Genomic DNA, 13,507 nt, shown 5'->3' with positions numbered 1-13,507 from the left:
TTCATGATGATAGGAATTAAAGCGTGTTATTGAACATGGGAACACGGTGGCGCAGTGATTGTGCGCAACCTTTCATGAAATAATTTATTGTAGCAGTACTTTCTCTTTCAAATGTACTAATCCCAGTTCCTGTCCTTACTTTTCTTTCTCCAAATACCCAATCGCCACACAATCAGCTCTGTAAAAGATGTTAAGCCATCTGTAAGCTTAGACTGCCGATTCTTCAAAACTTTTAAGGAACATTTCTTCATAGTACATGTTTAATTATTCTATCCTTCCTGTGTCGCACCAGTCCCAGCAAGATTACAGCGCAAGGCAGGAACAATCCGTGAACTAGTGCAGCGAACGACACCGTGTCCTCAGATGTTCAATTATTAACAATATACAGTAGATTATTTAAATGAAGTTTTATCTGTATAATATAATAAACATATTTTGCCGCATTTCATGTTAAAACTGATTTTGTCATCATATGTAAATACGCGCTTTATAAAGTGGCTCAGATTATGCAATATTGTAACTGTAGTGCAAGTTTACAGTGAGGTGATTGTATTTATAAATACTAACAGTTCTACAAGGAGCACTTAATGGACTGATTGAGTGCGTATAGAGTTCTTGGGCTGAAACTATTTCTGAACCGCGAGGTCCACACAGTAAAGGTTTTGAAATGTGTGCCGTGTGAGAGCAGTTCAAATAAGCAGCATGGCTGAGGCAGCGTGTGCTTGATGCTGTATACCGATAATTCTCTTTCCGATCAGCTGCTCCGAGTGGTGCAGTGAGAGTAATATGGAAAAAGTTGATTCACTGTGGCAACCCCTAATGGGAGCAGCTGAAAGAAGAAAGTGCAGTGAGAGTAACAACGCTAAAGCAGTTATGGTATTTGGAATAGTTTGGCCATTCTGTGGACCATTATATTGTTACAGGTTAATTACAATCTGATGCATTAAACCAGGGGTGCCCACACTTTTTCGGCTTGCGAGCTACTTTTAAAATGACCATGTCGAAATGATCTACCTACATTAAAAATGAGACACATATATACATACTAGTGCTGGGCGGTATACTGGTTCATACCGAAAACCGTTTTTTATTTTTTTTATGATATGGATTTTTCTTATAACGCAACATCGGTTTAAATTGCCTAAACGACGTTCGGAACGTGGCACAGCGGGAAACTGTTCAAGTGGGGACCTTTTTCACTGCTACACTGCTAAACACAGATTTGTTGCACTAGGGCTCTTTTTCACTGCTACACCACCAAATAGTGGGCGGTAGCATAGGTATGCCGCGTGGTGAAAATGGACAGAGAGCATTCTGAAACTGAACTAAAAGTAAAGTTGAACATGATGAACAGAAGAATTTTTGCCAAAAAAAAGGAGTCACTTCCGTCGCCTGGAGATAACTTTAGTTTTAAAAGGTCAGATGTGTAAATACTGTTTCAATACTACTGGATAATACTGCAAGCCAAGTTGTATTTGTTTTATTTGTTTTCAATACAGTGTAATGTACCTGGGTACTGTGTAATAGTGTGACGACATGTTGACTTTATTCTCATAATTTGTCATTAAAGTAGACCATTGTAAACTAAACTTCATCATAAAATGAATATTTAATTTACTAGATTTTCTCAAACCCCGTCATAAGTTATATAGCACATTAAATGCTTTGTATTAAGTGATTCTTAAACTGACTTCTTCTTGCACTAAGAGGAGGCGCCGGCAGCGATCGGCGCACAGAATACATTCACTTCATGATCTTCCTGCTCTCTGAACATTTAGAATGCTAAGATAAATACGTATAAATACAGGTGTAACTTAAGTGTAGAGTACAGCTTATTGTTTATATTGCATTCTTCACTGAGTGCAGCCGCAGAGTGTTGTGAACAGATTCTCGGGTAAAATGCAATTATAGATTATCAAGTCAAGTGAAGTTGGGGAGCATGCACTGGTACAGTACATTTCTGCACCCACTACACGACGAAACAACTCAACTCGGCATCCTGGTTGGCAACCCCCCAGGCAGACACACGGTCCAGTTCCACCTTCCAGAAATGACCCCCTTTGTGCCGCAGCCAGGTGTTATGTGGGCGACCCCTTGGCCTGGTCCAGCCACTCGGGTCCCTAACAATGAGGATCTTACGAGCCGGATCACCCTCAGGGAAACATTGTCTTATGGTCATAGTGCCGTAACTGATGCTCCCTCACAATGCAGGTAATGAGCCTCATTCGGGACTCCATGAGCAACCTTTCATTTGACACAAAGTCAAACCAACGGTACCCAAGGATTTTCTGGAGAGACACAGTACCAAATGAGTCCTGTTCAGCTCAGGTCACTGGATAGCGTCTATGTCTTGCAACCATATAGCAAGACAGGAAGCACCAGGACTCTAAGACTTGGACCTTCGTCCTTTTGCATAGATATTGGGAGCGCCACACACCCATTTCCAGCGACCTCATGACCCCCCTGCTATCCCAGTCTGTCTACTGACTTCATAGGAAGAGTCAGCAGAGACCTGACTGTCACTAGCGAGGTAAGTAAACCTCTCGACGAGGTCGACACTCTCTCTGCAGACAGACGCACTTCTGATGGCCGTGCCCAAGAGGTCATTAAAGGCCAGGATCATGGTTTTTATCCAGGAGTCTGAGTGTCTAGGCTTGCGAGTGTCCTGGATATAGATTATATCCATCCATCCATCCATTTTCCAACCAGGTTCACGGGGGGTCTGCTGGAGCCAATCCTAGCTAACACAGGGCGCAAGGCAGGAACCAATCCCGGGCTGGGCGCCAATACATGTAAAGGTATAGATTTGTTCATAAATGCAGTACAACTTGACTAGCATAAATGGAAACCAACTATACCTGTTCTTTAATTGTTGAACCAAGTCCAGTTGACAAAGGAGGAGATGAAAATAGTTAAAGAGCAAGTTGGACACAATCGTATTCCTGGATTTCTCCTACCCACTCCTGGTCATTCTATAGTAGAGACAGAGAGCAGATAAATACAATAGCAGTTACACTGATATATGAATGTGTATCATTTCAGATCATCCTTTTTAGAAATAATTTCAGTGGTAATACTTTTTAACAGTACCATCGTTAATTAAGTCTTAATATTATGTGAGCTTAAAGTCTAATTATCTTATTGTTGGAATGTTTCCATTTCAAAAAAGGCAGTTGAAATTGTTTTATGTTTTATTCTGTTAGTAGCATAAGCCTGGGTTTCCTGACCGTACTACTTTGTGTTTGACACATTATATTGGAAGACCATATAAGGCACTGTAAAGAAAAAAGCAACTCGGGAGGGTTATATTGTTAAGCTTTGAACATTGTGAGTATTTCAATCTGTTCCTAATAAAATAATTTCCCCTGGGGTCTTGTGTTTAGTTAAAAAAAAAAAAAAAAGTATACAGGCCTTTCACCCATTTTGCTAGGTAACTGCAACCCTTTGGGTACTATAAACCGCTTTAATGTTTAACTGGTACTTAATTCATTAAGATTTTCTAATTCACTGGCACACCCTTTTGCCTTAATAAACATAAAATGTGTTCTGCTTCCTTCTGCCTGTCTAAAAAATACCCCCAACAGTTTCCATCTAGCACCAATTGATAATTTTTTTTCAAAGGACAGATACAAATGATCACTGTACATACTAACCCAAGATGCCTTTTTTTACCAACTTTTCATCTTAGTTTATCTAAAGTTGTACAATAAAAACTATATAATGTTTATGGGAAAACTTGAATTTTAAAAAACAGTCAATCTAGCATTGGACCTTCTTAAAAATGATGCGCTCAAGAAATTTGACCTAGTGTGCTAGCGGATCTATAATGGCTGAGTTTATTTTTGGGGTGCAAAAGGTCATTGTTCCTGGATTACTGATGTGTTTCATAGCAACCAAAACTATTTTGCTTCGTAGTGTTAGTCTTCAGAGACTGCTAAAATAACATCTTTTTACAAGTCATTCTAGCAGTAAAACATTGATTTTAGGCAATATATTTTTCCTCTTTGTTTTTTAAGAGCCTGAAGAGAATTAACTAATTAATGCTGACTGTTTTTGGTTTTGCATTTGAATGTTGTAATACAAGAAATCTGTACCATATGTAAGTGCTTTATTTACCCCCAAGAATATGGAAGTTTTGTTCTTTAGACTAAGGTTGTAACACATTTTTATTCAAACTGAAGAGTTTAGTTTTATGATCTCAAAGCCCTGTGCTAGCAGTAGAATGGCCAGATGTTTAGAAAATAGTGGAGGCAGTCCACTTCCTATCTGATTTTTCTTTTTTGAACCTACTTTTTTGTTTAAGTTTTGTGGAATGCCTGAGACTATCATGGCAATTATCAAGGACAAGGTAGGAGCCACCTGAAAGGCACCTTTATATGCACTTATGTTTAGTCAAGTGTACATTCTCTTACTATTTTTTGCCAGTACAGATCATTGATTTTAGTATGAGTTGGGTGGAGATTAGTAACACCTATGCAGATAAACAGAGAATTAGTTGAGTAAGTTAAATTTAGGAAATATTTAATTGAGGCCAGGTGGAGGATTAGACAGATTTCATAATACTTCCCTTATTGTGCTTAAGAAATTACAACAAAGGCTATTTTAACTTATTAGTTGGACGTGCAAGTTACATTTTCTTGGGAGTTTATCATGAAGTCTTGAGTGCTTATGGACAGTTGCTAGTGTAGGTGTCTTGAATCGTTAGTTTCTGCTTCTTTTTTCTCCCAGCTTGTCTAATTATCTAGCACAAAAACAAATTATAATAAATCTCCCTACCTGCAGGGTTGTCACATTGTCTTAGACAAGAAGGTCGCATACAGAAGTGACCATCCCAGTAAATAGTGCTCTGCATGATTACTCTCCTTCTGAAGGAAGTACAGTAATGCTCCCTATCCACCTTCCCTTTTTTCTTCTTTTAAAATTAAAATCCACTCCTGTAAATCTGGCCCCCGGTTATGCTTTCAGGATTTGGCACTGTGTTGAGAGGCATGTAAGTTTTTGTCAGCCAGGGATTCTGAGACTCCCATTTTTAGTAGACCTTTAGTATTGGTTGTGATTGAGGTGTAGATATTTCCCCATATCTGTGTCTGAAGACACTAGTGACATTTTTAATAACTCTAGGCTCCTCACATTCCCCTATTTAATTTTCAATGTACACTGTCTCTTCTAAACTCGTTCTTTATCTACCTCCAGCTCAGATCAGTCCTACGAACATTTGGTGTGCTGTTGTCTTCCCCTCTCCATCTTCACATATTGTATCCAAAAAAAAATTTAAAAAAACTCTTAAGTTCTGTATACTTTTCTGTTTCTGTATGTATCTGCATTCTTATTTGTCTGTACAAATATAAACTCTTCCCATTGAGGTGCTATAATTGTTAAATTGGCCTTTTCCTTCTGAAGGAAATCACCTTGTTCTTCCTAACCCCTGGAAATCCTGCTTTTTGCAGTTCTTTTGGGCACTTGGGATTCTGCATCAAATGGGTCTTCCAGTTAGTTCCAGAGTTGGTGGACTGAATGACAGTAGAACAGTGACTTCGTTTTTTTTTTTTTTAAATTTCTGCAAACACTCCCTCTTTTTCTCATTCAATAAGCTAAGTGGATCGGGATGGTGGACAATTTTTAATTTGTACTCTGTAAGATGTGTATGTTATTTTGTCTATTTTTTTAAATAAAAATGTATACCCAAAAAATAAGGATTTTATGGTTCTTTTTGCATATGACAGCAATGCTAATATTACTACAGGTCACCAAAATCTTGCTTGCAATCTTGTTGTTGGCCACTTCGAACTGCTTAGACATCAATTTAAGCAAAGTTTTAGACTGAGCTTCTCTCTCATTTTTGAGTTTTTGTCTTTGCTTTATGAACTGGCTGCTGTTGAAGTTATGCAGTTGGGGAAGGCTGATTTCATGCACATCACTGTTCTTAAAGATAAATTGTGTGTTAACAGAAATCTTCATCTTTTTTTTTTTTTCAGTCTTCAATTCACTATTAAAGTCATCTGAAATACAGTACAGTCTTAAACCTAATTGTTGGAGTTATCTTACTAATTTGTTTATTTTCATTTCTTTGTTCTGTTCCAGGTATTCTCTACATACTCCAATGAAGAATATGACAGGCGCAATGATGAAGTTGACCCTGTGGCAGCTTCTGCAGAGTATGAGCTGGAGAAAAGGGTTGAAAAAATGGACGTGTTTCCTGTTGAAATTGAAAAGGGTGTGTTTCAGTTGTTAATTTGTGGTCTTCTTGAGTAAGCAATGAATGAACATGGTATTCATTGAAAATGAGGCAGTGAACTATCTGTGTTTTACTGTCATGGGCGGATTCCCTTTTGTCCAAGTCCTGTGAAGTTCTAAGTTGAATATGTACTTTTGTTTGTCTTGTGCCTTAGCTATTATAGAATCTTTGCCAAGGCTGCCCACTTCCGCTTATTCTCCATACTAACCCCGTAACTGTAAAGTTACTCAGAACTAAAGATGCTTCAAATTATCCTTACTATATACAGGTTGAGCATCCCTAATCTGAAATTCCAGAATCCAATACTGAAGCTGCTGTTCAGTTACAATGATAGTGTAGGAAACGATGTAAGGTTGAAAGAGTTAGCTGTTATTTTTGTGAAAATATGAATTATAAAATATACATTGTGGAGGTTCACCCGAACACAGACAGGCAGACACGTTCATTTCACCAAACACACGTTTATTTACACTATTATTTACAAAGTTCATAAGTGCCACACAAACCCCACAAGTCCCCAAAGTCCTGGCCACACAATGCCTTTCTTCCTCTTCAGGCCGCCTCCTTGCCTCCTCCAGCAAGCTCAGTCCACTTCACTCCTGACTCTCGCCTCAAATGAAGGGAGGCGGCACCTTTTATCCACACCCGGACATGCTCCAGGTGCTTCCCGGTAATCTCCCGCCGACACACCCCAGTGTGACAGTAGTGCCGGTTGTATCCACGGAAGCACTCCGGGTGTCCCTGCTCCTCTTCCCCCCAGCACTTTCTGGTGTGGCGGAAGTGCTGAGGTCCAGGGCTCCAAAGATATGGGGGCGCCCCCTGGCGGTCCCCATAACTACCAGGGTGGCTGCCCCCACGTGGTCTAAACTGGGCACACGCCCTCTTCCGGTCCTCCAAGGCATCCCGACTGGGTCGTCGCCCCAGGCATCCCTGACAACATTCAAAGTAAACAATGTGTCTGTCCCTGTCAAAAGAAGGTGAAAAGTTGATGACAAAGAGCCACGGGAGATGCACATTTCACCTGAACCAGTAAATGTGCCTCGTGACACCATTAGAAGCATGGGCGAGGCTGCACAGCATCCACCTTCTGACTACCCATCTAAACAAATAACTAAAGGAAGTTACCATTACTGTCTGATTGGAAATGTAAGCATGCCATGACAGAATATAGTTTCAGTACTTTAACAAGCAGTACATCCATAGACCATAATGATCTTCTAAACTCTGTTGTTATGCCATATGCAATAGTCAAAATGAGAGAGGGAGATATCATAGCAGATTAGGCTCTTCTGACACACATGGAACCAAGTAGTTGCAGTAGTCTGTGTATGTCTCTGTCAGTCTGTCTCCTTCATCACACTGCTCATTACAATATACACATTAATAATTAAGCTTAAGTTACCTTGAGCTGCTAAGATCATGAACAAATAGTACCTTTTTTTAAGAGCCCAACCCTTCCTGTCTCCCAAAAATCACAGAGTCAAGTCTGTTGCTCATTTTCTTTTTCCTCTCCCCCAATGGTGCACAAGCTACAGTAATTGGGTGCAGATGTTTTAAAAAAATGCAAAATATGCAAATATTCCAAAATCTGAAAATATCCAAAATACTTCTGATCTTGAGCAATTTGGATTTGAGGTGCTCATCCTTTATTTATGTAATTATAATTGTAATTTTTTATAGATACTCATGATAGTATATAGTAGGCCTGTCAAATTAGCCAAAAAATAAGGTTTGAATATGCCATTTAAAAATACAGTATTTGAATATATTCAAACTTAGGTAAATTATTCTTTGTGTTATACATGTACATTTGTATTTGCTATTTTAATACTTTGTTCTTGCTGTGCTGCTGTTACTACAATAATAAACACCAGCAGCCAAAAAAAACCAAAAAAAAACCTAGTTGTTGTTGGGCAAGTCTTATTTAAATGTACATCACAATATGTTTGCAGTGCAGGGACACCAGTTGAGTGCTAAAAGACACGCATAGCACTGTTATAAGAACTTTTTTTTGCGGAGCAGAGGCACGGTACCAGCATGTGTGACCTATAAGGGTTTAAACTCCTTTTCATGGCTACTTTTTTGGCTCGCTGTCCTAATTGGGATAACAAGGAATTACTGGTTAGTTAGACTGCGACAGGGTTTAAATAGCGAGCGAAGTAAAAGCAAAGGCAGGTGGCAGGCAGGTTGAAAGTGGGCTTGTTTTATTATTTTATAGGTGTCCAGTGGGCAATGGCAGGGTACGGTTAATATCACAGCATTCAAAATAAAAAGTCTGTTGGCACTTGTGCACTCTTGTATGTGGCTTATGGGATCGTCACAGCATCAAATCGGGTTCCACGCAATTCTTGTTTATTTTAATACCAGTAGCTGTACCGGTGGAGTTATTTTTAAATACATTTTATCGTGTTAGGTATTATGCGTCAAACCAACAGCTGTTTGAAATGGAGAATAATCGTGGGACATTGTCTTTAAAGCAGAGATATTAAAGTGTTGTAATAATAGGAAAATGAGAATTATAAGTTACTATCCATTTACTTTTATCCTTGAACAACAGTTCAGGAACTCAAGTTTAAGAGTAAATGGGAAAGAATCCGGTGCAAAATGATAAATGTTCAGGGCACCGTAAAAGTGTTTAGAAAACTGCTTAAAAAAAAAAAAAAAAAAGCTGTTAGTTTCACTAACAAAGACAAGTTAACCATTCAGAATTACTGAATGGCTGATCATGGAAGTGAAGTGCAAAAAAAGATCTGCAAAATACCGCAGCTTTCCACAGTGTATTTGTTGAAAACTGATGCCAGAATTAGTGTGGGTTAAACAAACAACAATACTTTTACAACTGAATGTCAGCTTTTGTCTTTGAATAAGACCTTTTCAAAATAAATTTAAATTATATTTGAATACAGACATTCGTTTGAAAAGCCCTAGTATGTAGTTAAGTTTTTCATGTTTAAAAGTATACAAGCAAACAATTTTAATAAGAAGTTGTTTCCTGTTTTGCTTGTTTGCTTCTTATATTTGTACAGGAGACAATGGTCTAGGAATCAGTATTATAGGAATGGGTGTTGGAGCAGACCAGGGTTTGGAAAAACTTGGCATTTTCGTAAAGACCATCACTGAAGGCGGTGCTACTCAGAGAGATGAACGGTAAGGAATATCTTAATTTTACAGATGGGAAATGTTTCATTTTACCCATAATTAGATTTGATGGAATATTTCCCAAACTGGTTTAGTTGTATCCTTTTGTTGGTAAAGAAACTGTTCACATGTCAGCTGCATAAATTTGAACAAAGGAGAATTGTAGAGAATTGACATGCTTTTTCAGTGTTCTGGGCTGTCCTGGATACTTGTAACTGTCAGCTTCTATTTAGTCTAGTTTAAGCAAGTGAAAGTATGTGTTGGGACTGGGCAATATAGCGAATTTTCAATTTGATTCAATATTTAATAAAATCTAATATGCAAAAGCCAATATCACAATACGCAGCACTTTTAATTTTCCACAACTTCTCTTGAACATTAAAGTCTGCAAGATCTCCAGTGACCTTTCTGATTGTGACCATGTTGACTCCGCTCATGTTTCACTGATACCAGCAAGAGTGAAAGGGAAGGTCTACAGGACGGTAGCGAGACCAGCTATGTTATATGGGTTGGAGACGGTGGCACTGACCAGAAAGCAGGAGACAGAGCTGGAGGTGGCAGAGTTAAAAAATGCTAAGATTTGCACTGGGTGGGATGAGGATGGACAGGATTAGAAATGAGGACATTAGAGGGTCAGCTCAAGTTGGACGGCTGGGAGACAAAGTTAGAGAGGCGAGATTACGTTGGTTTGGACATGTATAGAGGAGAGATGTTGGGTATATTGGGAGAAGGATGCAAAGGATAGAGCTGGCTGGGAAGAGGAAAAGAGGAAGGCCTAAGCGAAGGTTTATGGATGCGGTGAGAGAGGACATGCAGGTGATGGGTGTGACAGAACAAGATGCAGAGGACAGAAAGATATGGAAGAAGATGATCTTCTGTGGCAACCCCTAACGGGAGCAGCCAAAAGAAGTTATGAACTCCCCCAAAATCGATTGTTCTTATAAATAGTTAGCAGCATACCAGTCGTATTCAGAGTTCCTTGTGACTAGACAACTACAGAGAACTGTACTTTCAGAAGATGCAGTGAGATATGCAAACGAAATGCTTCAGCAATTAGAGGAGGTCCCGGGGGGAAAAGGGTGGAAGGTGCTGGACCAGGTGTGTGCTGGCCCTTGTTTCTGGAAAGGTATGCTACTCTATTTTTTGTTAAGAATATATCAGATTATAAAGTCACAATATTTTTATTGTGCAGGACTATGAATATTGTCTTTATATGTTTAATAGTTCTGTAATGTTTAAGTTTAACTTCTGTTAGTGAAGCAGCACTACAAGAATACAGGAAACTAACTTATTCTGAGAATAGTTAAATTAAAATATCTGTGGAATTTTTTTCCCATCAGTTTTTTTACACCACTTTATGGAGAGTAGTATTGATAAGAGCATAGATAGGCTTAATCAGTATTGATATCAGTATCGATAAAATCCTAATGATTACCCATCCCTAGGATTGAATTCTACAAAAATCACAAATCTGATATGCTTTGCTTCTTTTTGCTTTTTCAGTTAGTTATTACGTCATTTATGTTGGCAAAGAATTAGGGTTGTACAGCGTGATTTGGAACAAATCAAAACGGACTGAGTGCAAAAATGTCTTAGAAGTGCTTGACAGATTTATTGTGAGTCGCACAAGATTAAAAATGATGGCTGCTTCAAGGAAATTTCTATAAATATTTTGAGTCAATTGACAATTAATGGGAACACGTTTATCCATTCTAAGGAACATTGACGTAAACAATACCCACACTATACCAAGGTTACAATAATAGGAAGGAGTAGTTCAAACACAATAGTGCTCATATGTGTACAGGGTGCTACAGCCCTGTTTTACCAAAAGTCATTGATAATTTTGCTATCTGATATCTGAGGCCATAGGTTCTCAATACTGAGGTGCTGAGGTGTCAGCTGATTATACATTGGAGATCTCCAGGCTCAGATGACTGCAGTGTCTGCTGGACAGAGCTGTAAAAACTCAGTTTATAAGGGTTTGTTGGGAACAAGCCAATGACTCTCTGAAAGGTATGAGTTCAACTCTCTATCTCTGCACATTGGTAGAGGTTTGAAGACTTAGATTGCTTATGGACTATGTTGAAAACCTTACTAGTGCAGTAAGATGCTGCAGATGTTCTACCAGATGGTTGTGGCGAGTGCCCTCTTCTACGCGATGGTGTGCTGGGGTGGCAGCATAAAGATGAAAGACGCTTCACGCCTGGACAAACTTGTTAAGAAGGCAGGCTCTATTGTAGGAGTAAAGTTGGACAGTTTAACATCTGTGGCAGAGCGACGGGCATTAAGCAAACTCCTGTCAATCATGAAGAATCCACTGCATCCACTGAACAGTGTCCTCTCCAAGCAGAGGAGCAGCTTCAGTGACAGACTTTTGTCACCGTCCTGCTCCACTGACAGACTGAGGAGATCGTTCCTCCCCCACACTATGCGACTCTTCAATTGCACCCGGGGAAGTAAATGCTAACATTACTCAAAAGTTATGGTCTGCTGTTTTTTTTATTTATTTTAATTTTTTCATTTTTATTACTATTTAATTTAATATTGTTTCTTTGTATCAGTATACTGCTGCTGGATTATGTGAATTTCCCCTTGGGATTAATAAAGTATCTCTCTCTCTCTCTCTCATGTCAGATCTTACAACTTTGCCACTTTGGAGCTTATCAGCATTATGCATGGTGGTGAAGTACCATGTGAAATCCACATTTGTGCCCAAAAACTAACTTAATCTTTCAATAGCATCCATTAATTTCAAATGCTCACAGCCCCCCCAAATTACTAAAATACATCCATTTACACAGCATATACTGTGGAGTTACAAACCATTTTCATTTAGACAGGGTGACAAACAAATAAAATTGGAGCTGAGAATAAAGGATTTTTATGTTGATATTTCTTTACTTTGCTTGTCTTCAAGTGGGTAAACATACAGACTTTTTGATATCTGCTTTACATTTAGAAAGCTGTTAAGACCAAGAAATAAGCTAAAAAAAAGGAAAAAGTCAGACTAACTGACAGTCTAAATTCAATTCTTGGCAGGCTTTAATGGGAAGAAAGTTTAAGGAATGATTTCTTAGACATCAGTCTCTGGCTGACTGCACCATATCGTATCATTGCCATGAAAGGCCAGACACCTCCATAAGAAAAACTAAAACAACAAAATACACAAAACAAACAAAGTGTGGTCATCTGTTTTTGCATGTAGCAGACAACTGAAGTTATGGTTACAGTTTTTATTTTCATAGCTTTGTTTGTAATAAGCCTGTTTGTAACAGTGCATTATTTTGCAGAGAGAGTGACTGAGCAAAGACCATTTTAAATTCCAAGTTTTCTGTGCTTTGTTCTTCAGCTGCTGGGATATACTGTCAGACAGTGGAAATGTTTCTATTTTTTTTTCACTAAAATAACATTCTGATGTCATACAAATTTTGACATTGTAAGATACAGTTAGACCTTAATAAACTGATCACACATTAAGATAGAAAACCAAGTGATTTTGATCACTGGTGGTGTTGGGAACAGTGGTGACAGTTGTGTACTTATTTTAATGTTTACTCATAAGTTAATCCACATTTTTGTGTTGGACATGTAATGGCTGTCATTATTTATGACAAATACTTTTAAATTTAGGTTCATAATTGAATGTTTTACTTATACTATACTGTTTGCTAGACATAACATTAACGCAGTAAACAAAATCAAGAGGGAAGACTCTTGGTTATGGCGGGGGATATGTAGAAATAGCCAGATAGCCAATCCCTAACATCTACAGTATTAACAGTGGTTGAAGTGGTTCTGCACTGTCAATGTGAATTACTTTGAGCAGGTTAGAAAAGTGATATCAAAATACAAATTATTATTATTTTATTACCTGATGTTCAGCCACTGGATGACACAGTAGATAAGCAACACTGTTAAGTTAAATGCAGAAAGTGACATCTTGGGCACTTGCCATTATTCAGCCAAAGGAGTTTGCTATTTACTGCATGAAGAAAAAGCACCAAGTAATCAACAAGCACAAAGGAATAGGTGAACAATATGGTGAACAATTGAATGAAATGGTGTGGATGTAATCTCCACATCCTGCTCACTGAATCTAGATGTCCTCACCATAACACTGTCAACCCTTTT

At 38.5% G+C, this 13,507-nt stretch overlaps 1 protein-coding gene across 4 annotated transcripts in view; it reads left to right on the top strand.

Moving 5' to 3' along the window:
• ppp1r9ala (protein phosphatase 1 regulatory subunit 9A-like A) overlaps window positions 1-13,507 on the top strand; it is a 130,051-nt gene that overhangs the window by 50,082 nt on the left and 66,462 nt on the right. For all 4 annotated transcript variants that reach the window (XM_039757633.1, XM_039757635.1, XM_039757636.1 and 1 more), the window contains exons 3-4: window positions 6,082-6,214; window positions 9,262-9,382. In XM_039757633.1, the coding sequence (XP_039613567.1) occupies window positions 6,082-6,214; window positions 9,262-9,382 (254 nt within the window). The remainder of the gene's footprint in view (window positions 1-6,081; window positions 6,215-9,261; window positions 9,383-13,507) is intronic.

The sequence above is a fragment of the Polypterus senegalus genome, chromosome 6, assembly GCF_016835505.1.
Source record: "Polypterus senegalus isolate Bchr_013 chromosome 6, ASM1683550v1, whole genome shotgun sequence".
NCBI classification, from domain to species: Eukaryota; Metazoa; Chordata; class Cladistia; order Polypteriformes; family Polypteridae; genus Polypterus; species Polypterus senegalus.
The sequence above is the reverse complement of the archived record's forward strand: the minus strand, read 5'-3'. Positions and strand labels throughout refer to the sequence as shown.